Source organism: Hippocampus zosterae, chromosome 20 (assembly GCF_025434085.1).
Source record: "Hippocampus zosterae strain Florida chromosome 20, ASM2543408v3, whole genome shotgun sequence".
NCBI lineage: Eukaryota > Metazoa > Chordata > Actinopteri > Syngnathiformes > Syngnathidae > Hippocampus > Hippocampus zosterae.
In genome coordinates, this window is record NC_067470.1 from 8,810,696 (window position 1) to 8,837,673 (window position 26,978).

A 26,978-nucleotide genomic window follows, 5' to 3' on the forward strand; every position below is an offset into this window, starting at 1 on the left:
AAGTTTTTTCTTTTTTTTTCTCCTTAATTTTTCACATTATCACGAAGGTTACGTTATTTAATACCGAAATTCAAAATTGTTTATATTGTGAGCGTGCGAGAGAGAGAGTGAGAGTAGAGAGAGATATTGCTACAATAGCGCAAATACATCATCACACACGTTTTTTTTGGGGGGGGGTCTACTATCTGTCCACTCATAAAACGACAATTGCAGATTTAAATGTAATAAATACACAGTTTATTTCAAACGTTCTTCTTTAAAAATCTAGTGGCTGAAAAAAACCCAGTCAATTATTGCCATCTAGTGGCGAGATCTTTCTACTGTACGACACAATCCATTCCCGTCTGCACAAGAAAAAAAAAAAGCCACAACAACAAAAGACGTTTTTGCGCATTTAGAAAATAGCACATTGTAATATTGCACTTTATAAAAACAACACTCGAAACAGTTTAATAAATTGCGTATAATTCATTAGTTTGTGCACGATGGTTTCATGGTTCAATTCAATGCATTGTGGTCCTCTTCCTGGTGTGCCTGCCTTGGCCTTTAGGGCAGTATAATATAGTGACCACTACCTCAGAGGGACAGTACAGTGTAAAAATGTTGGTTGTATTTCGCAGATGATAAAGAATACGTGCCTGTGAGTACACTTACATTGTTTAGTGACGTGATTTATTCCAACTATTTATGCTCATCGTTAGTCTGTCGCATTGGCATTTTCCATTATGTGTTAGCATTAAGATAGTGGGGGCATTCCCCTGGCAAAGTTGTTAAACAGTGTGTAATTTGGTTTATTTTCATATTTATTTTGACAGCAAATTTCAACTGAAAGTGGCTAAGAACTGTGAATCTGGAATTTCTCCATTGCGAGACTAATAAAGGTTTTCTTAATCTTTCTTAATCTTAAACATACAACATATTTTTTTCTTCTATTGTTGTGCCTTTTTAATATTTATAGGGAATTCACATTATATATATATATATATAATTTGCTTGTAGTGTTTTATCTGAAAAATGAATTCATAGCCTTTATAATTAAAAATAATATAAGTTTGGTCATATTTTCATTAGTAAATAATTTAAATTAAAGTTTTACATTACATTAATTTACATATACGGGAATTAATATTTTAATTAATTCATTCATTCATTTACTTCACTCAGACGTAAGAGTTTACCAGAAGCCCCCAACTTGTCCAACTCCATAATGCCACAAGATGGCACAAAATTCCCAGTTCAGTTGCAATGCAGTTTCAATTGTTTTTTCATTTTTAACGTAATTCTTTATTTTATTTATTCATTTATTTTAAGCTACCGTTTTCTTTTGTACTGTCAAACTATGCCATTTTTTCTTCTGGGAAGTACTTAATGGTATGTAAAAAAATGTTTTTCGCTATTGTTTGACGTTAAAAAAATAAAATGTGAATTCATTTGAAATAGATTAATAATTTAACAATGCATATGTCAGGCAGGTAAAAATGAATGAAATAAAACGTCTGATCACATGTTGGAAACAAACCCAACTATATTCATCTTAATAATAAAGATTGTACATTGCATTTCATCGAAACAATTAGACTTTTACCATTTTACCAGGATGGAACGTACCATCCGTTAAATACACGTCCAATGGTACAAAACTGCAGCCCGGAAACGTTAAATGACTCTCGCTGGGTCGTCATGAGGTAACGACTGAATCAATTCCCGCAGTTGATGGAGCGAAGGGACCTCATAGGATTCTTCCCTCTCTCCCCTCAAGGGCAATCAGCAGGTACGTATGCTCACCTGGCAGACCAAAAAAGCTCCCTTGCCTCATTATCAATTAGCTGTTGTGCATGAGTCTTTCACAGCCTACTTCCTCGAAGTGGACTGAAAGTAGTCAGAATGAAATATAGGAGCAGGAAAAAAAGGTCAAATGAATCTGATTATCGCTATGTGTGTACCTTGCCTTAAATATTAAGCAGGTTTAACATTCACGATTCTTGCCCCAACCGGAAAAAAATCTTTCTAAAACACCCCACACCACAGACAAATCCATCAGGAGACATTCCGCAATCTGACCTTTGCTACTTTTTATTGCAAGAGAGCAAAAAAAAAAAAAAAAGACTCATCAGATTGAGTCCAATTATCGCTATTTGTGTACTTTGCTTTCAATAATGAACACGTTTGCCATATACCACCCCAGACACCACATCTCTGTCATTATTGTCGAACCTGAAAGAGTGAGCATTGTATTGTTTTATTTTAAAACTAACGAGTGATGATCTTGATCTTGTATTTTTTAAAATGCCACTCAAAGAACACACCACTTTTCTCCCCATCAGGTCTTAAAAACGTACTCCAATGGCATTTTATCACCCTTGTCGTGCTCTCGGGTGTCTGGAAATGGATGTTGGATGCCTTTGTATGAGGTTGGGGGGAGTAGAGTACAGTAATAAGGGGAAGACGTGGAAATTGAGGGTTGGGGTTATTAAGCACAGAGCCTAACTGTTGCTATGGCACATCCATTGACACCCCCGCCACACATACACACACACACACACACACACATACAAATACCTCTTCCTTCAAAGTGCGCGGAACTCCCTAAATAAATTGCCCTGATTCGGCTCCATTAATGCTTGGTGGTTTTGGTAAGATAAGATAAGATTAAAAAAAAAAACTTTATTTGTCTCACAATGGAGAAATGGAGCTGGTGGCAGATGATCCACTGATCTACTCTTCCACTGTTTGTGTATTCAGCTGCACTTTATAAAACACACACACAGAGTAAACACATACTGCAAAATCAATAGTATGTTTGGATGCCAGACAAACACACAATGAAACAAAGATATTTGCTGAGTGTGCCCTTACATTTGAAATATCTTGAGTCACTACTGCTGAGCTCCTGAGTAGTATGAGTCATGAAAGGAAGGTAATCACAAGCAATCGTTTGTACGCGCGCATGTGTGTGAGCGTATGTGAGTGTGTGTGTGTGTGTGCGTGTGTGTGTGCGTGCGTGTGTGTGTGGGTGTGTGTGTGTGTGTGCGTGTGTGTGTGTGTGTGTGTGTGTGTGTGTGTGTGGAGACCGCTGCAGGGCAAGCCCCGTTGTGTGGAGGAATTCCCTTGAGAAATTCACCACTCGGAATAGGTCTTGGAAAACGAGCCAATGGGTAGGTGGCGTTCATTCAGCACGAGGAAAAGCAGCCAATAAGCTTGGCGCTTACAACTACTTCCTATCTCCTATTGGTCGTGTGTGAATCGAAGGCGTTTTAGTTCCCCCTTTATTGTGTGTGGCTCCCCCACAACAGCACCATCTCTGGCAGGTGGTGTCGCCCTTTAAGGAAACAGCAGCCGGGAGACCGTTAATGTCCATTTTGAATCTGAAGCGTAAAATAAACGGTGCTTTTTGTCTCTCTTTTTTTTCAAGCTGAAATAACTATTTGTATCCATGGCCATGATTCGTCTTGACAAGCCACCGGGAACGCAGCGGACGAGCTAAGGGCAAGAACGCCGGGGTTCCCCCTTCCTCTTCTTCGAGCCCGGTTGCCACTTTTGTCGTCAAAAGGAGCTAGCGACGTGTTGAACCCGGGCGGAACCGCGAATGAGCAAGTGAGGCCGAGGGGAATAGAAGAAGACACCCCCACTCCATTGCCAACAACCAGCACCACAACGCCACGGCGGTTTGTCGAGCTCTCATCACCCGGACTTGGGCTCTCCCCTCGGCGGCGATTTGTCAACGTGAGACGTCGAAGCTCAATTTTTGTTCGGGGGTGGAAGTGAGCTTTTTTTTGTTGTTGCTGTTGTCGCTATTATTGTCCGTTAACATGCGGAGCTCAAAAAGCAGAGGACCTTCGTTTTTGCTTTGAAAAGGAGGGAGGAGGAAAAGGTGGGGGCCGGGGGGGCACAAAAAATGAGGAAGCGTCTTCATAAAGACCCCGAAAATGACAAGGTCTCGTTGTCTGTTGGGTCCCCGGGCCTGGATTTGAGTAGAACGAGGAGGAAAGGCTCTCCTTGAGGTTTTTGTTTGTAATCTGTCTTTATTGGCCTCACAATGACACCAAAGGAGCTCAAATGGTGTTTTTTCCCCCAATGGAAGTTGTGCCAGAGTGGCCCACAATGAACAGAAACACTTGAAACCTGGACAGCACATCATATTATTGACATTTCTTTGGTTGCTATATATATTTTTTATTTTTTACAAGTATTTCTTTGTTATCTCCCCGATTATTCAATGGAAGTATGCTATCAGCTACCGGTGTTGCCTCTGGACAGGCCAGTTCCCAAGCACGTCCTGAGCCGCAGGGGAGCCATCAGTTTCAGCTCCAGTTCCTCACTCTTTGGGGCCCCAGACCCCAGACAGCTTTCACAGGTAATCACACTCCCTTTCTACTCATTGTGTAGCCATGCATTCCCTTGTCACTCATTGTCTAGCTTACCCCCAAATGGTTGCGCCCATTTCTGTGGCCTTAAAAAGGAGCATGCAGATAGTTAATCCCAGGTAAATGTTTTTTTCCACTCATTGTGTATCCTTCCACTCATTTTTGCTCATTGTGGAGGCACCCTCCCAAATCTTTGGTTTATTCCGTACGCATTAAAAATCTGCAAATAACTATCCAGGCGCCCCGAATACGAGATCTATGAATGTCAGCATTCTCTTTTCCACTCATTGTGTTGCCCCGCAATTGTTACTCATTGTATAGCCACCCACAAAATGGTTGTGTTAGTTTTCTAGACCTTAAAAAGTAGCATCTAGCTCGTTGCTCTTCAGAATGCCAGATCCTAAACAGGTATGGAAGCTTCACACACTCTTTTCACTCATTGTGTAGCCCAACTTTCTTTTTGCGTTCAATCCTAGGGTCTTATGAGCAACTTTAAAATTTTTCGAGGTCCCCAAACGTTGACAGCCTTTGCAGGTAATCATGCACTTTTTCCACTCATTATGTAGCCAAACACTCTTTTCACTCCTTGTGTAGCCAACCTGGCCATAATGATTCACAAGGCCAACTCCTTGTCGTTTGGGTCCCTTGGATTTCAAAGTTTATCACAGGACAACACGCTCTTTGCACTTGTGTTGCTCCACCTCCTTTTTCATTCATTGTATAGCCATCCCTTTAATTGTGTGCACTAATTTCCAAGTCCTTAGAAAGCAGAGTTTACCAAATAGGCCCATAGGCATTTGCAGGTAGTTGCTGGGTGTCTCAGCTCAACAAACACCTGCGACACTCTCACACTTTGTCTTGTCGCTTTTTGACCACACTCCAAATTTTTTTCGGTTCGCTGTGCACGTGTTAGGCACAGATAAAGGCCTCGTTTTGCAATTTTGCTACATCTATCAGCGGGAACATGCCAACACCGCTGCACTTGTTATTTATGTCAACATCCCTTTGACACATTGGCAGAAACAAAATAAGTCACGCTTGTACCTGCTCCCTTTCAGTTTTTGTGAATTCCATGTTAGCCAGTGAATTTTTTTTTTTCTTCTCAGGGTTCTTCTCCGTGAGTTTGGGGTCAAAAGGGCGATTGTGTTTAGGGTTCCTAAAATACCCACAGTCCATAAAATGCTTCAAAGAGCAAGCGTAGTTAGGGGGCCAATGTTTATAGTTCTGTCAGTGGTTTTCTTTCTTAAAAGTTGGGCTCCCTTCCTTTCATCTACTCAAGAGCCGACTCTCCTGCTTTTGCGCCGTGTTTCACTGTCAGACATCTTTACGAAGCATGAAGTCACCGGCCGACCCCTGGAGAACCCCTCTTTGCCCAAGTGGGCTATGAGCGCTTTGCGCACCACCCCGCCCTACATATGCACCCATGTGTGTCTGCTTTGAAGCTAGCCCGCTGTCACAGGGGGGGCCTTTCTTTAAGTCTATAGTCCACGCTATCAATGGAGCTCACTGTTATTGGGGCGCTTGGTGGTTTGGAGCAATTGGCTTGGCCTGTTCTGTCCGTTGGGAGAACTGCAGCAAGGTTCAAATCAGTTGGAAGTTAAAGGGAACCCCCAAAAATGGATGAAACGTCTTATATCCTTCCACCAGGCAGTTTGGCCCCAAGTTTTTATGGTCCAGTAACTGATCGGAACGGCCGCTGTCACAAACTGCAGCTGTGCATACTTTGTGCAAGTGGAAACACAGGCTTGTTGTTCGGGGTGCCGAGGGTCCTAACGCAAGGATGAAAAATGTACGTCATTGTCATATGCAATGACAGAAATAGCTTGAAACTGAACTGTGGCGACACCGATGTGGACCACTCGCTATTTGTTTTTTAGCACATTGTTTTATTGGTGTCCATTTGTAAAAAGTAACAAATCAAAAATATACACTCTGAACTGTTTAGGGGCAAAGTGAACTGACTTTTACCATGTCGGAAATGTTTTGGCAGATTTGGTTTCACTGCACGTTTTTTGGCGTGTCCGTTGTAGGCTACTGACGAGCTGTTACTCACCATCTCGAAACGTGATTTCGTGTGTGTCCATTTGTCCAAGTCTGAAAATAACTGACCGGATTATTTTAGAAGAAAACGAAAGCCGTATTGGGATTTTACTGAGCCATTCTTTGACAAAGTAAACTGTGCCGGTACGAACATGGTTGTTGTGGCACACATACGTTGGTGTTGTAAACCATTGTAAAAAATCCTAAAATAATGAAGCCGTTTTTTTTGCATTCGAAAAACGAATGAAAATACATCCGCAATCGAAATGTAAAACGGATACGGCTTTGAAGCCGAGAACTGCGTCGTCACAAACGGAACTGAAACGTGCCACTTTGAAAATACGGTTTCGCTTTTGAATACGTGACTTGTGCGTTCTAAGTTAGGGTCGAGGTGTTACCACTCTGTGGAAACCGGGGGTCATTCTAACCCGGCGATGGGAAAGCAAGCCAGATTGGAGGTTTAAAGCTCAGAATCGTGTAGCGGCAACTTGAGACGAACTGAACTTTACCGCTTTGCGGAAACCCGTCTGATTGCTGTATGTCCATTTTGTGAAAAGTCCCAAGCCGGATCTGAAAGCAACCTCGTTCGAAAACTTTGCTCCGTCTACCAACTCCATACGCGGAGCAGTTCCACATCCACAAATCCCGTGTTCTAAACTCGTGTTTACCACCGCCAGAGGTGCGCGTGTACTCTTTGCGGCCGCGCTTTGTTTTGACACGCGGTCCCGCAGGCCTGTTGTTTGTGGAAGCGGGGCCGGGGCCTGGCATGGTCGAACCAGTGCCGTCGGGCATGTGCCCCGGCACTGCGGGCAGTGGTTTGGCCAATTGCCAGACTCGCAGATGGCCCAAGAGTCTCTTCCGTCTTTTTTATTTTTTCTTTTCGTCTATTTTGTTCCACTCGCACACAGGCTCTCTGTTTCTTACTCTCGCTCTCCATCGCCACCTTCTTCTTCTCTTTGCCTCCGCTGATGACGACAATTCCTCTTGTACACACAGGGCCAAGGCGGGTTAAAGACGTGCGCGATTCTCGGGTAAATGCGTCGCTCTGTGGGAATGCTTTGCAAAACGGGTTGGAAGGAAAAATGCGGCGGAGGAGGAAGAGGCTTCGCGCCGCATAACAAAAGGCCTCATTTATCCGTTACTGCTGAAAGTCTTGCTTCCTTGAGGTGATATGAAGGATGACTAAAAGTTCCGGCGAGCATTTTTTTTTATTTGATTTTTCATGGAACGAAGACCGAAATGGAAAAGGGACCGCAAGTGTGCCGCAAGGAGTCACACGCCTCCCATCTCACACATTCATACATTTTAGGAGCGGATCCTTTTTCACTGCTTTCGTATCCTCGTGGTTCCGCATAGCCGCGATCTCACCGCCGTGTGGCTTCCTTTCAGAGTTCGGCTTCCAGAAAATACAAAAAGCCCTTTTTTTTTTAGTATACCGAATGCCACCATTCAGTTCAGCTCGCACGCGGTACGACGCGGAACCCTAAACCCCTGACCTGGCTAGCGTTTCCACCACGGGAGCACGGTGTAGGCGGGATGCCAATCGCTGCATCAGCTACTGAAATAGTATGCTGACATTACTCGAAGCGCTTTGAGCCTTCTCTTGTGTTGCGCTGGTGTGTTTCGCTGCTCGGTGTTTGGCAGCTCATGAGCCAAGCCACATCGTTTGAAAAGCCCATCGCGCGCCACCAAACAAAAATGTCTCGGGGTATACGGCACCGTTATCAAAGTCGAGGCCTGGGGGCCAGATCAGGCCCGCCACATCATTTTATGTGGCCCACGAAAGCAAAGCAAAGCATGTCAAGTTGCGTGATGCCTGCTAAAGTCTGAACCAAAATGTCAAATTGTCACATGTAATCCACAATGACGATCGTTATTCTTGATTTCTGGTTTTAAAACTCGTTACTCATCAATTTGTTGTGCGCTCTGTAATATGTGGAGGGAGTTAAACATTTATTTGGTTTCCCAAAATTCATAACGGCCCTCCAAGGCAAACCCTAACTACAATGTGGCCCGCGACAAAAATAAGTTTTACACCCCTGGTGTACGCTCTAAGACCCGCCCCCCACCCCCAACCTGCAATGGGCAACCACATAAAAACATTTTCTTCGAAACTAATTTCACCCCTACCCCGTACTTTGAAAGTTTAGCCTTAAGCAAAACACTTTAACCAGTTTTTTTTTTGACTGTCACTCCTAATTGAGAGCACAGGTGTCAAACTCAAGGCCCGGGGCCCAGATTCGGCTCGCCATGTCATTTTATGTGGCCCGCTAAAACAAATCTGGGGTGTCAACTTCCATGAGGCTAACCAAAAGCCGTACCGAAATGCCAAAATGTGTCATAAATAATGTTGACATTTTGTCATAATTTTGCTCCCCTGTTGACACTCACTTGAACAATAATCCATCAGACAACAAACTAATAGTTGACTGATTTCAAAACTAGGAAGCCATCTTATTATTTTTTTTGGTGTACAAGTAATTATACGGTGTGATGATGAAAAGTTAATTCCGTTTTCGTCATCACGGCCCTTCGAGGGAAGATGTAACTCCAAAGTGGCCCGCGACAAAAATGAGTTTGACATCCCTAGCGTCGATGTTCCCATAATTAGAGACCTACAAATAATTTGACCTTTTCCTGGCCAAAAAAAATTTAGGCGCACCTTGATACGAAAGTACATCACTCGCCGGCGTATGTTCGCTATGTTCTGCGGGAATTACTGTTGGAAGGTATTCGTCTGGATTTTTAGTCGCCGTCTCGACTACACTGAAGTCGCGCAACTCAAAATTTGCACGCCTAAAAATTTGTGATAGAGCACTGGGTACAAATGACGCACTGCCAGATAGCGCCGGGAGAACCGCCGACTTTTGACACAGCCAGATAGAAAAGATTAATGATCAGATGATGATGACACGGAGGTCACGCGGCATCGGCGAGATAACGGAGGTCAGTCGCTTGGACCACGGAAACGCCTTTCGGCTATCTGCCGTATCGTAGCCGGCCGGCCCGATCGCCACCATCATGGCCCGAAGCCGCGCTGGTCTCTGGCCTAAAACTGACTCCTCCTCCTCATCTGAGATGTTTAGACACACGGAGCGATAAGCTCGTGCGTAAGAGCGGCAGATAGCACCGCTCTCTCCGTAGTCGCACTATGACTGTTTTGTGTGCGTGTAAATGATAAGCTGTGACTGTATGTGGGGGAGGGGTGCGCGGGGGGGGGGGGCATACTTTGTTGATTTAAACTGCGGCGATAAGGCCGTGTGCGTTTGTGCAGCGCCCTCGCATTGACGTCTGTTCAGGATGTGGTAAGAATGCTAAAGGAGCCAAGTGTTTCACAAGTGTCCTCAAAGCCCCCCCTCCCTCTCTTGTTTTTTTTTTTTAACCCCCGTGCTGCCAGCTCGAGGTTTTCTGTGAAAATTCTCCCGGACAGTCCCGCAGTCTGCAACCTTGTTTGTCACCAAGCAGGAGCGTGTAGTATTTGGTAAACAAACGGGAGTGAGTCCTCGCATCCTGCTTTCATTTGGACACAAGACACTGGCCTTCTTTCTAGTCCCCCTCCCCCTGTCCCATCTGTGAGGGGGGTGGGCTCTTATCACATGACTGTTCTGTTTTTTTTGTGTCGAGCGCAGTCGGCCATGAGAAGGCGACTCCACGTATCAACATAGATCTGACGGACACGATCATATTTATTTGTCTCTTTGTGTGTGTGTGTGTGTGTGTGTGTGTGGATTTAACCTCCAAATAGTTGCCGGGCCTTCTTTTGGAGGCTAAGACAAAGTTGACCCAGGGAAGCAATTAGAGCCTTGGGATGATTGTTGAAAATGAATGAAATTCCTTTGCAGAGTAGACAAGGCCCCTCCCCCCCCCAACCCCCCACCCCCTCCATGCGACCCCACCGGGGGTGCCTTCACGGACCGCTGGTTAAAATTTTTTTTTTTTAAACGACATAAAAGGCAGTTTATAAAAAGCAGTTTATGGCACTTTATCCACCGGTTTCAAGTGAAAAAAAAAACCAAACCGGATAGGTCGCCCTTTACCTCGAGCACGGGGGGGGGGGGCAATTCAGCTGCTCTCCAGCTGACAGCGGTCTCTCCCTGAACCGAGCGAGTCAATCTCGTAAAACACTCTCGCAACAAGTACATTCCAGCTAGGCCATGCTTTTTTTTTTTTTCGTTAATACGAACACATGCACACGCGCCGGTCTAGTCCCAATCGACCCTCGCTTGAGGCTTAACACCGAGTTACTGGAATGTGCTGCAAGAAGGTCGTAAGCCTTCTTTCTGCGTCTGCAACTGACTTTGACCCGCTTTTGGCCACTCGCGGTATCCGTCAAAGGGATAACCCGCCGGCTTGTTCTGTTTGTTGACTCACTGTGAGAAACACCTGTCCTCTTGAAGGAAGTGTGAGAATTCCACAACAGGGGCACCGTAACGGTCGACCGGCCCTGAAAGGACATGGAGAAGTGCATTGTGTCGCAATGTTGTGATGAACTGGGAGTTTGTTTGCAAAGGCCGCCAGGCTGTTCTGATTGTGGAGCAACTCGTTCATCTCGCCCGGTTGCTGATATTAGCCCCTGCCGACAGAGCTTTTGTTCCCCGCCCCGCCACCTCCCATTTTGTAATACATCAACCATAAGTCGGTGTGTTTGAACGACGGCCGGTTAGCGGTTAGCACGTCTGCCTCACGGTCGGGAGATCCGGGTTCAAACTTGGGTTTCCTTTTGAGGTGAATTGCGCAGAGAAGTTTGAGCGACACATGTTGTTTGTCTCTAGCAAGGGGTGCTCAATACGTCGATGGCGATCGACCGGTAGCTCGCGGATTGGTCCCAAGTCGATCGCGAGCGGTGTAGAAGGAAATGCAGGGGGCGGGGAAAAAAAACATTTGTGTGCGTCCGTGTTGTCATTTTATATTTTTGTGTTACTGCACCCGATCAGTCTCACTTTCACAAGATTATACATTTAAAAAATAAAATACAATTTAATAAACAGGCCACTTTTTATTTATTATTCACCGATGGTGTCGCCTGACCTTTTTTTTGTGTTCCAAGGGGAAACATTTTTAAATGGTGCACTCGAGCTACGTTCGTGATGTTCTTGTACTTAAGACGGTGCAAAAGTGCGTCTCGGGTCTCTCCTAAGGTAGGCGGTGATTTCCTTTTCACAGACTCCCAAACTCTTATCTACTTTAGTTTTCAGTTTCGTTCATGTGGCGGGGCAGTTAATTGTGCGGGCGTGTGGGTTTGTATACGTGCAAGTGCGGTAACGGCTCGATCGCGGGAGGCTGGTTGATTGAAAAATAGATCTTGGGTCGAAAAAAAAAAAAAGGTTGAAGCACCCCTGATTTGGAGTCTTCGAACCTATTATACATATTGGCAGGAAAGCCACAACTGAACTTCGGACCCCACCCCCCGCCCCCGCAACTCCACAACTGTGAAGCAAGATGTGCAAAACAACTTGCTCGCCATGCTTGTGTGTCTCATATCTTGCGGGGCACGCCAGTAACATCAAATCATCCGGATCTGCTTCCGACCGAATGGAAGATCCAGTTAGGTTTGCCTGACGTAACCGCCATTAATTTGCTGCGCTGGTTTCGCATGAAATACAAAATGTTCCTCATCAGTAACTCGCATCGTCTTTTTTGGGGGGGGGGGGGGCTGCAACGGGGTTGTTTGCGTTCACATCCGTGACGATAACTCAAACTGTAACAGTCAAACGGGTAACTTGCGCCGTCAGAGCTTTTGTGACCCTGACTCTCAAATCTACCCCCCCCCCCCCCTCCATCTGTGACCTCTGAAACTTGAGTATCGCAACCCCAGGCGCAGAGGCTGAGCCGAGATAAGAAACAGAGCCACGTTTAAATGAGCTTTTCATGGAATTGCACAGGGGAGCGGGGTGGGGGAGGGGGGGACAATGGACATGCTTATTATGTTAGGAGTGCACTGCAAGCGATACAAAAGAAACGAGTCCGTTCTCGACCGCCGCAGTCACAGATCATCTTTATGCAACGCCAGGCATCAAGACAAACGTAGAACACACCAAAAGATGTCAAAGGAAGAATATTTACTGGACGATTTGCCGTTGACGGCTTGTTGTCTTGTGATGCGTTCAAATTTTAGACAAAGTTTGATGGCGCTTATCTGCGTCATCAATCAAAAATTTCCCGCTTCGGTCAATAGTAGTTCCGACGACATATAGCTTCACCCTGGGATGTTCTTGGAAAGAAAACCGTGCTGCGTGTTTGGGGTGGGGGAGGACGGCAAAGTAGTTCCGGTCAGCTTCTGTTATGTCAGAATTTCATTCACAACAACGGCATCCAAACAGGGAAATGGAAACTGCCACAAAAGAACTACCGTCACTTTTTCGGACGAACAATCAGACTCCATGCGTGACTGAAACCGTTAAACGGAGAGAACCAGAAAATCATCGTTCAAAATAAAGGGAGTGGTCTAAAGAAAAAAAAATGCGACACGGAAGGAAGGCCTGCTTCTCTGTTCAAATGTCATCACCAAATTGATCGGCGTCGGACGCGGTCATATTTATAATGACCTCATTCCATCGTAGTCCCGCCAATTTTTCGTTCTGATTGGATCCCCTCACCCGGAACCCCCCCCAAACCCCCACCCCACCCTCGCCTTCACTCCTACCCACTCCCTCTCCAAGTGAAAGGAGGTCATTTGCTTGGCAGATGGGGAGAATTTTTAATCCCGCCTCATTCCACGCCAGAGGCTGTAGGGCAAATGGTATTGATGTCAAACAAAGAGAAAAGCACGCAAGCATGACACATAAAACTTTCGGTACGATACTTGAACACACGTGACATCGCAAGACATGTCCATGATTTGTTGACCAATCCGGCGAGGACCCTGTTCAGCTCCGCCGATACCGAAAATGCCACCAAAGGGTTTTACTATTCACTTGTATAAATCTCCCCCGTGTTGAACCAACCATAAAAAAGTGATCACCTTTTTTTTAAGGTTTTTGTTTCCCACACAACCGAGCTTGCACGTTTCGATGACATCCCCAGCGAGTGCATCGGCACCTGGGTGGAGCCACACCTTTGTGTGACCACAATTTAAGTATGACCACACAGGGCCGCCTTGTCCAAACAACGGTGCGTTGATGCGCGTTGTTTTTTTTGCATATGCGCACGAAACCATCTTTTACGTCTCGCTAAAAAAAAAATCAAATAATAAAACGCGCATTGTGTAGTTGGCACGTGCTTGGAAACAATCTATATGGTTCACACCGAGGGGCCGGGGAAGTGTGTAAACACTGCGGCCTGTTGACACTGAAATACAGCTTTTTGCAGACGACCCAACCCTGCGTCGAGCTGTTTGCTCACTTGTGAAATATTAGCTTTGAATCGACTGGAGATATGACCTCAGAGGACATGCACTGTCCTGTGTGTGTGTGTGTGTGTGTGTGTGTGTGTGTGTGTAAGAGACTTTTGCAATCCTTGAGACTTGAGGTAATAAGTGGACAAGCAGAGTGTGTTTGTGTTAGTAGTAACTGTTAAATGCTTGAAGTTTTATGTACCGTATTTTCCGTACTATAAGGCGCTACGGATTCTACGGCGCACCTTCAGTGAATGGCCTATTTTAAAGCCGTTTTCGAATATAGGGCGCACCGCATTATAAAGCGCATAGACTGGAAGCTGCAATAGTGGGTGCGGTTGCGTTATGCAACCACTAGATGGAGCTACGGTAAAGGGAATGCAATACAATACAATTTATATAGAGCCTTCATAAGCGGTGCAGCCGTAACGAAGCGACAAAGCGATTTATAGAACATTTAAAACACTACATCCAAGAAATCCGAATCGTGATCCATATATAAGGCGCGTCGGATTATAAGGCTTTTGAGAAAATGGAATGCTTTTAGGTGCGCCTTATAGTGCGGGAAATACGGGATGTGAAAAGCTACACTAGTGTTCAGAAGTCCCTTTCAAAAAAATTGCACCCTCTTTATTATTTTTTTTTTCAGGTTTCTGGTCCCAAAATCATGTAAAAAACCCAAATTGGGATTTCAGTCACTTGCGTTTTGGGATTTCAGTCACTTGCGTTTTGGAACGGACTTGACAATCCAGATGTTGTCCTGAAAATGTTAAGATTTGTTTTGAAGCGTTTTTATCCTCCAGTTGACTGACGAAATTCCAAAACAAAGCAGTATTTGAAGTATGATTTCTGGTGGGTGCGGCAAGTACCGCCCTTGAAAAGTCAACAATAAAAAAAAAAAATCCATCCTTTTGAGACCAGTTTCCGAATGTTAATGTTTTCAATTGTTCGCTTTTGGACTGATTCAAACACGCAAAACGACGCAATTTCAAACCAGCGGCTTCCGCAAAATTGGCTTTCCGCGGCAGTCACTTTGAATACCCTTCCAACGGGATCTGAAAATCGACTTTTTCCTTAGTTTTAATACTACCTTTGCCGTTCAAAACCCTTTTGAACACATTGCAAACTTCTAAAAGTGACCCGCACTGTTGCTAGCTTTTGATCCGGAAGAGCCAGCTGTAAATATGAATGGGGGCTTTTAGAAACCTGACTCTCAAACTCAGTCAGTCGGCAGCCAAACGGCCGGGCGCCGGCGAGGTAGACGTCCAGTAATGCCGGCTTTTTGTGGAAAAGGAAACCCCAGCCTCGGGGGAGACCCGCAGGCGGCCGGTCGGGCCTGGATGGCCGCCCAGGCCGTGTTGAGAGCACGGAGAAGAGCGAGTGCAGACAACCCCCCCCCCCCCAACAATTCCCCACAGCAGGTGTGTGTTGACAGAGCAAACACACGCTCGCTCGTCACAGTTACGTCCGCCGCAAGTGGGCTCGTGACTCTCGCGGCTCCCCCGCTGAGCCACGCCGCACATGCGACTCGGCAGCCGTCCGTGTCGGGCGGCGTGTTCCCGTGGCGAGGTCAACAGGAGCGCGCCGGCTCCGACCGACGAGAAATTGTCTTTTCTTTTCAGCTGTGACGCACGAGATGAGGTTGTTGAAAGGGAACAAAAAGTTTCAGGAAGGTATCCGCAGGAAGACACTCTTTGGCTACAAACGTTGCTGTGCTTCAGATTCGAACAGAGGGGGGAAAAAAAAAAATTGGACTCCCTTGGCCCTCGTTGAACCCTTTCAGGTACAGCGGTCAATACAGTGGACAGCTTAACGTGTTATCTGGTTACAGCTTATCATTATTTGTGCATGAAAGGGTTAAAATGACTTAAAATCTGCTCACTAATTGCTATAATTTTTTTTTTTAAACAAATGCAGCCGAACGATCAGCATCTATTTTGTGGTGCTATAAAACGGGATGCCACAGCATTTTGAACACAAACGGTGCAGCAACATGTAGACAGACAACATATAACGGTACTCGCAGGCATATATTCTTTGGACGTGTTGGTATTTTAGTTTAGTTTCAATGGTAGGGACACAAAAATGCCAAACTGTGTGTGTGTGTGTGTGTGTGTGTGTGTGTGTACACAGCTGGCACGCATGCACCTCACGTTTGGTCTCCCAACTGATAACAGCGCCGTGAGCGCGGTATCGGCTGGATGATACGGTGTTGGCGTTGCGTTTATCAGTGTTTATGTACACTCTCTCTCACCCACACACAGACGCGTAGTTACGACGAAATCCGAGTTTCGCAACATTGCGCCACCTTCCCCCGGCCGGCTATTGCGCTCTAAAACTTTACAAAGTGTCACTTTACAAGCGTTATCTCTTGTTTATGTGTGTTTACGCAGAGACGCGGGGCCATCTCGTACGACAGCTCGGACCAGACGGCGCTGTACATTCGCATGCTAGGTAAGTGGTTTCCTCGACGCGACGCACTTCAAGGTGGCCCGCTCCCAAACTTCCGATGGGCTGGACCGCGTCCATTTTGTACCATTTTCGAAATGTGAAGCTGGAGAGAGGTGGCACACCCTTCCAATGAAATCAAAATCAGCATTTATCTCTTCATCTCGGCGTGTTGACATTGAGTAGCCGGTTTGAAACGGGATTAAAATGGTTGACGAGTCTGCAATAAGAAGACAAAAATCTGTTCTGGCCTCCTTGGCATTAAGACTGCTTGTGCTCATGATCTAATTTGGGAGTATTTCCATCTATGTTTATGAAAGGGCCATCAAAATCATGGCCTTGGGTGGAGGTTATGTCTTGGGAACAATTGAGACCATGGGTGTCAAAGTCGAGGCCCGGGTGCCAGATCTGGCCCGCTGCGTCATTTTATGTGGCCCGCAAAAGCAAATCAAGCTTCCATGATGCTTGCTAAAGTCTGATCCAAAATTTCAAATTGTCACACGTAATCCACAATAGCAGACATTATTCTTGACTTCTGATTTGAAAATTAGTTCTTCATCAATTGATTGTGCGCGGTGTATGCAATATGTGGAGGGGGGGTTAAACATTTAGATGGTTTCCCAAAATGCATAACAGCCCTCCAAGGGAAACCGTAAGTACGATGTAGCCCGTGACAAAGATGAATTTGACACCCCTGATTTGGACTGTATAATAAGCACCCCCCCCCCCATTTCATTTTGTTGACATGAAATTTGGTGGGCATGCCGATTAGGATGCATCAAAGTCTCAAGCAACAATGCTTGAAATTGAGCTGGGGGTTGTCCCGTTTTGCTTTGATGGCGCCATTTTCTGGACAAATTTCATGAGGAAGAGGCCCGGACCGTCATGAAAAAAAAATTGATCACCCCCACTAGCGATCATTAGTTTAAAAATTGCCATTTTGGTTTCAGAAAAAATGCCCCCATTGCATGCAAATTTTGGCTGATGTGTTTACAGGACGCATGGAAAAAGTCAAGCTTGAAATTGAACAGCAAGTCTGCCATTTTGGTTTGAGCCGGCCATAGCAGGGCTTCTACTTCGACACGTGAATTCGCCCGTGAAACTAACGAGTCAGGCGTTTATTTGCACGAAGTGGATGGCGTCATTTGGAGGAAATCCACTATCTGGTGTCCGCTGCTGAACCGAAGACACACACGAGCCCGAGTGGCTTCCAGTTGTTGACGTTGCGAGTCAACAGCTGCTGCTGCTGCTGCGTGTTTTGTTTTGAGCCGAGTTAAAGGCGCTTGAGCGTTTTTTATTATTATTTTTTTTAACCCCCATTTTCTTTTTAATCCTTTCACTCGGCCGAGTACAACAGCGGTTTCTCCCCTTACGTCACAGGCGCAAGCCATCCGCTTTTGTGGATGAGTTCTATTCACCGCACGCTCACATAGCCCAGTGTCATCCCGCCATCACTGAGAATGACATGACCCACATCCAACCCCCCCCCTGCCCCCCCCCTCCATTAATGCACTGCAGCTGCGATTGCGGGGGGGGAGTTGACGCAGATCCCGTGACTCTCGCAACGCTTTCTAATCACGGCGTCAAGTGCGCGCACGTGCCCTGGGCCGAGCACATGCGGACGGACTCACGCAAGCGTGTATCCTTCGCCTCGAGCCGTATGAATCGTTCTGATTGATGGCGCGCACGTGTGACGCCGCGGATTGGACATGCGTTCCTTTGCGATGACTACTTCCAGAAATATTGTCGGCTGTCAAAATCAAGTGGGGGCGGGGGGTTGCCTGCAGGGGGCGCTAATGAACCCCATCACAGTTTTGGCGTGTTGGTGGTTTAAATTTGGTGGCAGACAGACACCATTTCTCACTGTCATTCATCTTTGGCAGGAATTGACAAAATGACCCAATGATGGATGCCAGCAAAAAAAAAAAACAATATCTGACTTCCTCTAAGTTTTTTTGTGGGTCTACTCATGATAGACATGCCGAATTGCTTGTTGCGAAATGAAACTGTTGAGGTCACAGAAGAAATGCAAATCTCTTTCAAAATTTGAACCGTAAATGGCAGTTTCAAACCAAAATGGCGGACTTCTTGTGTCTTTTCAAGCTTGGGTACTTGAGACTATTTTGTGTGTCTTCTAACGATAGACATGCCGCCCAAATTTCATGTTAATGTGATTGGGGGGTGGGGGGGGTGCGTTTTCAGGAAGAAAAAAAAACTGAGGCTGCACTTTGGAATCCCGTGATTCTTACCAACCTTTGTAACGTTGACCCTAAAATATCCGCTTCAACCCAAAATGGAAGACTGAATGCATATTTTCAAGATGGGATTATTTTGTGGGTCTATTTGAGTCCGTTTTGTTGATCTACTTGTGATATCATAATGAGACCAAATGGATTTTTGTTGTACAGTTGTGTACTGTCAGAGTTACCGGGTTCAATCCCAGCTCCGGCCTCCCTGTGTGGAGTTTGCATGTTCTCCCCGGTCCTGCGTGGGTTTTCTCTGGGTACTTCGGTTTCCTCCCACGTTCCAAAAATATGCATGGCAGGCTGATTGAACACTCTAAATTTTCCCTAGGTGTGAGTGTGAGCGTGGATGGTTGTTCGTCTCTGCGTGCCCTTCGATTGGCTGCCGACCAGTTCAGAGTGTACCCCGCACACTACCCAAAAACCTCACCCACATGCAACGATGAAAACGTGAATGTTTGGCGATTCGGCATCTCGTGTACGTGGTTCAAATTCGCTAGCCATCGGATCAGATCTCTGGCGAGGTTGTTTTTGAAGGACCTTAGGAAATGGCCGCTGCAAACATAGTGTCGTTGTGACTTTTATGGATTTTTGAGACTTTTCGACAAATTGTATTTATTTATTTTTTGCAGGGGCAAGTGTGGTGCGTGCGTGCGTGTGTGTTGGTGTACGCATGATGAGAATTTCAATGAAATGAGAAGTGCCACGCTGGAAACGCACACTGCAGTGTTTTACACGCCCCCCCCCCCTTTTTGAAATGATTCAGCACTTGTGGCTGCTGCTGTTGTGGCTGAAGCTCAGCTGCCCTGTTTTCTGATTTCGTGATACGAAAGTTGGGCTGAGAATCACCGTCACAGGTTCTGTGTTGTGATGACATTGCATGCCCAGCTCCTTGTCTGTCCTCTTCCGTGTGCGTGTGTGTGTGGTTTGCACATGCAGAACATTTTTCAACACAATGATACACAAGCCTCAAAGCGCTTGTCGCCGCAAACCGATTCCCGATCCACTTTCCAGCCCCGGCCGGCTTTAAAACACCGTTTATTTCTTAATTTTGAAAATGACCGAGCGGTCTTTCCTAAAGGCGCACCTGCCGCAAGGATACAGCGCCGGCTTCTGTTGACGGCCCCCAAAAAGTGGGGCCGAAAAGGATTCATCAGATAACTTGAATCATTTGGATTAAAAAAAAATTACACACAAAACAAAAACAGGCCCTATCTTCGCCAGTAATCACGATTCACAGCAAAAAAAGCAAAGATTTGAACATCCCGAACATTTTTTTTTTCGACACTGACTCGATCCACGCCTTACCCCAAATACACTTAAATAATTGAAATCACCTTCACTCTCTCTCGCTCTCTCTCTCTCTCTCACTTACACACATTTGTCCTGCGATTGCATGAGCCTTGGGGAAATAAGTGCAAATTTCTTCCAGGAGATGTGAGAGTAAGAAGTCAGGTTGGATTTGAACCGGAACGCCGAAGCTCCCATCCGTATCTGTGCATCGACTTCCGAAATCTTCACAGTGAGTACGACGTGTCCTCCGTCGCGAACGCCGCCGCCCCTCCACTCCACCACTTCACACACGACCTCACATAAACCCAAAGTTATGATGTGTGTGTGTGTGTTTGTGTCCCCACTCACACTTTGTCAATGACATCACAACACAGACGCATTGTGTGTATGTGTGTATGCGCTCCTCACGCTGCTGTGTTTCCAGCTTGCAGTCGCAGTTTATTCAGTCATGCTGCTTTTGTGTGCGTGTGTGTAAGGGCGAGAGAGCGAGAGCACTGACAAAGCAGGTCTGCAGTGCAAGGCCAGACAAAAAGGCTTACTGGTGGGTGGCTTCGTCAGCACCGAGCCGAGGGCGGAAGTCATGTGACTAGCTTGCGCTCCCAAAAAAAAAAAGGAAAGGCTAATAGTTGTCATGAATTATTGTTAACCGTCACTTGTGTGTACGTGCGTGTGGTTTTCCCGTGTGTGCGTGTTGTATATGCAGCGCGTCTGGGCGGCGAGTCGGAAGCAACGGTGGGCTCGACCCCTGAGAGAAGGGTGCGCCGGCTGCTCAGCCTCCAGAGGTACCTGCACTCGTCCCGCCTGCTGCGTGGGACCGCCCATCAGATCCCGCTCCCCATCCTCGACGAGGACTACACTGGACAGGCCCGCGTAAGATCGAGTGACCCAGAGAACAATCGCGACTTGAACAAAGTTATGGCGAGGGCTGAAACAATTCAGTTAGTTAATCCCCCCCCCTCCGAAAAGGTCAATGCCAAATCTGGCTCGTAGCGACTCCCAAGTTGTCAGTGGTAATATTTGCACCTTCCTTGCACGTTATGTTGTCTGATCATATTAAATGATGCAAAGTAATCTTGGTCTTAGTCCCTGTCCCTGTCGCATTTTTTATTTTTACATCTGATTCCGATTAATTTGTTTTTAAGTATTTCCCAATCCAGAGTCTCGCTCCAAAAATTTGGTGTTGCATTACGAAAGGGGGGAAAGAAGAGCACGTACAATTTGTACATAAATTGTTTTATTTTTTATATTTTATGGTAATTCAAATAAAGGTATCCCAACATAACTTTTTACAAGGCTGTAATTCAGCAATGGTTCAAATCAAGTGTACTGTATTAGTTTTTGTGGGCATTTGGAAAGCAGATTTACTTATCGGGCAGAATTTGCCACATTAAAGATGGCAGATGCAGTGGCGTGTTACAGCAGCAGGCCCACTGCCTCAGCTACATGTCGAAGGAAATGACCACTCCGTAATATTCACACGAGATATTCTTGTTTTGCAGTGCATGCTGGAGAAAGTGGGCAACTGGAATTTTGACATTTTCCTCTTCGACAGGTTGACAAATGGTACGTACAACCGTCGCAGGCATCATTTATGTCCAAATGGCGCCATCTTCAGGTTGCCCGATGCATTACGATTGCAGTGTAAAATGAAATGAGCCACCAAAGTTGTGTAAGTCTCTCGTTTGAGCACATGTGACAGGTTAGCGAACCAAATATGGTTGTTTATGTCTTAGCTCGGCCCTCTTTTGGCTCAAACACCCTGTCAGCCGTAGAAGTCTTCGGCTCTGAAAAGATTTCAAAATATTAGCTAGCGGCTAGCGTGAGATGCTAACAACTCTCTTTATTCTTGGCTAGTTTTTGTCAACAGTATATTTAATAAAGATGGATGGACTCAAAGCCACGGTGCTGGCGTCAAAGATTCAAATTCCTGTCCTCGCTTCATGCGGGCTTATGGCAGGTGACAAGTTAGCTAGCTTAGGTTCTCAAAATGTGATCGAATAAAACAATCACGGAACATATTTGTGTTTTGTACAATTAAAAGAGAATTCTGAATGGTGTGACCTTTTTTGCAGAGTCATGACTTTATTCTTTAATCTTCCAACTCTTCTCAATATTATATTCTTTTTATCATTTTGAAGTGATATTTTGTCTTGTTGTGTTACAACTTTCTTCTTGTCATGTTATGGCTATTTAACGAGTTTATCCTTCTCATGTTAGGATTACACTGAAACGCAAGACATGAACTCGTTGAGCCTCAGTCGTCGTCTTGCAAACTCAAACAGTGGCACCGACCGAAGCTTTTCTTGATTTCCATCACGCTCTCCGCCCTCGTAGGAAACAGCCTGATCACGCTGACGTTCCACCTGCTGGACCAGTACGGCCTGGTGCAGCTGTTCCGCCTGGATGTGGTTCGGCTGTGGCGCTTCCTGGTCCTGGTCCAGGAGGACTATCACGCCCACAACCCGTACCACAACGCCGTGCACGCCGCCGATGTCACGCAGGCCATGTACTGCTACCTGCGGGAGCCCGCGGTGAGGCGCTGGGCACACAATGACGTTTTTCACAGCTCTGTTACGCCATATGTTGTTAGCACTGTTGCAAATTTTTACTGCCTGATCGCTATACAGTTGTGGGATTAGTTTTTTGGTCTTGTGTGTGTTGAGCGCAGTTAGCCAAGTCTCTGACGTCGTACGACATCTTGCTGGGCCTGCTGGCCGCCGCCACTCACGACCTGGACCACCCTGGAGTCAACCAGCCTTTCCTCATCAAGACTGACCACTATCTGGCTTCACTCTACAAGGTGACGCTGTACCTCGGATTCTCTTTGTAGCTACCCTCAAATGACCTCAAGAGGGCGTCATGAACATATTAACCTTGAAGCCTTGAATTTTTGTCATAAGTGTTTTTTACCCCTCTTTTCATGAAAAATCAATCTCAGACTGAAATGTTACATTTCTAAATTTGGACTTGTATTTGTTGTCCACAGAATACCTCAGTTCTGGAGAATCACCACTGGAAGTCTGCCGTGGGTCTGCTCAGAGAGACGGGACTCCTCTCCCACCTGCCTGCCGAAGACAGGTCCGCTCACATCGCCGTATGATGATGAGGATGATGTAATCTCTCTCGCTGGACTTGGATTGACGCCCGTGTGCGTGTGCGTCCTCAGTTTGAGCCTGGAGAGGGATTTGGGCTCGTTGATCCTGGCCACGGACATCAGCAGACAGAATGACTACCTGTCCAGGTTCCGTCTGCACTTGGACCAGAGCAACCTGTGCTTGAGCAGCGCCAGCCACCGACACTTTGTGCTACAGGTGCTACTTCTTTCTCCTTACCACAATCAAGTCAATTTTCTTGAGTTAGGAGCTGTTTTTGAATTTTTTTGCGATTTTCTTTTTTTCTTGAAAAGTTCTGACTTAAATCTCATGTAAATGAAAACATTAATTTTTTTTACATAGATTTTTGAATTTTATTTTAAGACTTTATTTTTCTCCCAATGTCCTGAATTTATTCCTGAATTCGCTGTTTCTTTTTTTAAAATATTTTTAAAATAAATATTAAATTATATATATACATTTCTCACAAATGTCAAGACAGTATTTGGACTTGATTTTCACAAATTCCTGCTTTTTCTCCTCGCACTCATTCTCCTCAAAACGATGATTCTCTTTGTTTTGCGGTTGTTCCGTGGCAGATGGCTCTGAAGTGCGCCGACATCTGTAACCCGTGCAGACCGTGGGAGCTGAGCAAGCAGTGGAGTGACAAAGTCACAGAGGAGTTCTTCCAACAAGGTCGACACCGTTTCAAAGATGACGCGAACGCCTTCCCAAGCTTCCTTTTTTTGTTGTTGTTGTTGCATCTTCAGCATTTTCCTGATCTGTAAATATGATTCGCGCAGGTGACGTTGAGAAGAAGCACAAACTGGAAGTCAGCCCACTTTGTGACAGAGCCACGAACACAGTGGGCAACATTCAAATCGGTGAGGGACACTTCATTAGGGACACCTTCACCGCCTGTCACCCTTCTACTGCTAGCGATTTACATTTTTATGTAATAATTTTTTCACATTCCATGAGCCTGATTGCTTGCTTCAGTCATTTAAAAAAAAAAACGTTTTCGGGAAAAAGAAAAAGCACAACCAATTTACCAAACACAAAGTCCACTTGCCTTGATTAAACGTTTGGGGATTTAATTACCATGACCTGGATGACCATAAAGAAGAAATAATTTAGTATTTTATTGATTTATTTTTGGATATTGTGACAGCAAGTTAAAAATGGCATTGCCTTTTTTAAAAATGTATTATTATTTTTTAAATATTGTGACCGCACGCTAAAACAATGACTGCTTTTTTTGTTTAGTTTTTTTGGGATATTGTGACAGCATGCTAAAAATGACTTTGCTAACCATGCCATTCTGCTGACAATTTGTACGATAGTTAAGAATGTTAGGTTCAAGTCGCGCTTATCACCTTTGTGGGATCAGGACCTTTATTCTCGTTAAAATGACAGCCTTGTCAAAAAAAAAAAAACCTCATTCACTCCCAAAGACGTATTGAGATGTCTTTTCAGACGCCGAACACATTTAATGCCAGCTCTTCATTTTATATTGACTGGACTTGAAAAGGGTCTGAAAATGGCTATTTTCAGAGTTAAATATACAGTATATTTACATTTTTATTTTTATTTTTTAAAGTGGTTATGCCTTTTTTCAGGGTTCATGACGTATGTGGCGGAGCCCCTGTTCGCCGAGTGGTCTCGCTTCTCGGACACGCGTCTGTCCCAGACCATGTTGGGACACATGGGCCTCAACAAGGCCAGCTGGGGCAGCAGAGAACAAAGCCCGAGCCCAGATCCGCCGCCAACACCACCACTAGCGCAAGCCTCTCCAAAGACAAACCTCAGGGAAGGGGAGTATTCTGACGCCTCTTGACACACACACACACACACGCAAACGCGAACACGCAGACACACTGGGGGGAGCGCCTTGATCCCGTTAGGTTTGATTACAACTTTTTTTTTTCCTTTTTCTTCCTCCTCCGCTAAACCACTGATTTTATTTAATTTATTTAATTTGAATTGTTTTTGGACATAGAGCAATACGTAGATACCTCATTTGGCGCCTGCTGTAATTTCCCTTCCTTTTTTTTTCCTTTTAACTTTTTTTTTTTTCGTTTTAATTTATTTGTCACTCCTGAAGACATTTAAAGTGCCATTTGATGCCGAGTATTCACACAAGACGCGTATGCAGTGTATGTACGCGTGCGTGGGTCACTTTTGTATTGATTCTTCCTCCAAAAGTGACGAGCCCAGTCGTTTGCTGCCTCTCGACCAACCCAGACTGTTTACTACTTCTTCTTCTTTTTCTTCTTCTCCACGCCACACGCACACTCTCACTCCTGGAAGCACAAACCAGCTGAAGCCACACGCATGCGCACATTGTTTGGGGGGGGGGGGTGCAAGCAATTAAAGCCATACTAAAAAAAAAAAAAAAAAAAAAAACACACTCATACACACGACTCTCACTCACGACCACTTTTTAGAAACACAAAGCAGTTGAAGCCATACGCACAGGGCTGGCTTGCCCGTCTGGCGAGACAGGCAAATGCTTCGGAGGTGGGGGGGGGGGGGGCACCACAAAAAAAGAAAAAAAAAAAGAAAAATCACCTTCAATATGATTTCTATTCAGACGAATAACCGCTATCGACTTTTAATTTCAAGTCCAAAGTAGAGTACCGTATTTTCACGACCATTCGCCGCACCGCATTGTTGGGCGCAATCTCATTAACGGGTGCTATTTCTGTATTTTACACATAGACAAAACGCACTGTATTATTGGCCGCAGTTTTAAAGTGGTAAAACATACGCCAGCTTAAACATACGGCATGCATGCGCACACGCTAAAAACACGTTAGCTTGAAGCATACGGTAGCATGCCAAGACATACGGATACAAGCTAAAAACACGTTTTTAAAAAGGCAACGGAAGCAAATCTGAGTTCCGTTGTATTTTATTTAGCCATCGTACAATGTACTCAAGTTTTTCGATCAATCATCACCCAGAAATCCATCAAAGTCCTCATCCTCTGTATCAGAATCAAACAATTGTGCAAGTACCGGTAATCCATCAAAAACGCAGTGTTCCCTCTCGTTGTCAGAGTCACTCTCATTACCACGTGGCTCCACAGAAATGTTGCCGGCTTTGCTAAAAACCCGAACAAGCAAGCAAGCAGACACGTTTGTCCAAGCAGCCACAATCCATTCGCAAATTGTGGCGTAACTCGCCCAGCTCTGTCGCTCACTCTTTGTAAAGTTGTGTTTGCCATCGATCATCCATTGTTCCCATGCCGTTCGCAACTTTACTTTAAACGCCCGGTTGATGCCGATGTCCAGCGAGCGGTTGGAGTTCTTTAGTCAAGCCTCCGGGAATAACAGCAAGCTCAGAGTTCATTTGCTTGACTTGGTTTTTCACCGCTGCTGTGAGATGGGCACACATGCCAAAAGCATAACCGGTGGCTTGAAGTTTGAACTGAGCTTCGTAGGCGTGTCTCTTTGTAGAATTTATTTTCGGGGGTTCTTAGAAACCAAAACCGAAGTTGTTTTGCAACAATGCACATTGCCACACTCTATACAGGTGTTGGTACCTGCTTGCGGCGTCCCTTTAGCGTCCACTTACACGCCCGCATGCCTTTCCTCTCTCACGTCTGCCTTCTCGCTCTCGCTCTCCATATATGTATATATACACGCCCACCCTTCCCTGATTGGCCGACTTTTTTGCCGCATGCCTGTCCAGTCACTTCCGCCTTTTCTCTATATAAACAGCGTGTCGGCTGTCAGTCAGATTTTGGAACTCAGCGCATACACAAGACGCTCCGCATCATAAGGCGTCCTGTCCATTTTGGAGAAAATTTAAGACTTTTAACGGCGCATTATAGTCGTGAAAATACGGTACATTGAAATGAAAATACCATCAAATAAGCGACGAGACGCTTACGACGGTGGTTGGACTTTAAATGTAGTATGAAAACAAAATTAGTCCTTGATTAACATTTTAAATCAGGATTAAAAAAAAAAAATTTTAGGAAAAGTACTTGGCCGAAGCAACATGAAAATACATTCAGGTAAAAAGCTAATAAGTCGGCGTTTATTATAGAAGTAAAAAAAAGTGCGTATCTTTTCTGTTATCGCTTCCACATATTTACAATTTTCTTGCGCTGTTTTTGGAGGTTTTTCCTCTCAATCCAAAATTTAATTCAAACGCA

The 26,978-nt window shown here is 45.3% G+C and overlaps 1 protein-coding gene across 3 annotated transcripts; it reads left to right on the forward strand.

Moving 5' to 3' along the window:
• Positions 1-3,266: 3,266 nt before the first annotated feature.
• pde7a (phosphodiesterase 7A) lies at positions 3,267-25,342 on the forward strand. 3 transcript variants are annotated; one of them, XM_052054522.1, is made up of 12 exons: positions 3,267-4,354; positions 16,131-16,191; positions 19,861-19,950; positions 20,425-20,591; positions 21,221-21,284; positions 22,056-22,252; positions 22,390-22,521; positions 22,708-22,799; positions 22,888-23,032; positions 23,413-23,509; positions 23,617-23,697; positions 24,433-25,342. In XM_052054522.1, the coding sequence occupies exons 1-12, from the start codon at positions 4,217-4,219 to the stop codon at positions 24,648-24,650; spliced, it is 1,482 nt and encodes a 493-aa protein (XP_051910482.1). In that variant the 5' UTR covers positions 3,267-4,216; the 3' UTR covers positions 24,651-25,342. The 3 variants fall into 3 exon arrangements, with proteins under 3 accessions (XP_051910482.1, XP_051910483.1, XP_051910485.1); XM_052054523.1 differs by having other exon boundaries at positions 19,864-19,950; XM_052054525.1 differs by lacking the exon at positions 19,861-19,950 and having other exon boundaries at positions 3,268-4,354.
• Positions 25,343-26,978: the final 1,636 nt, after the last annotated feature.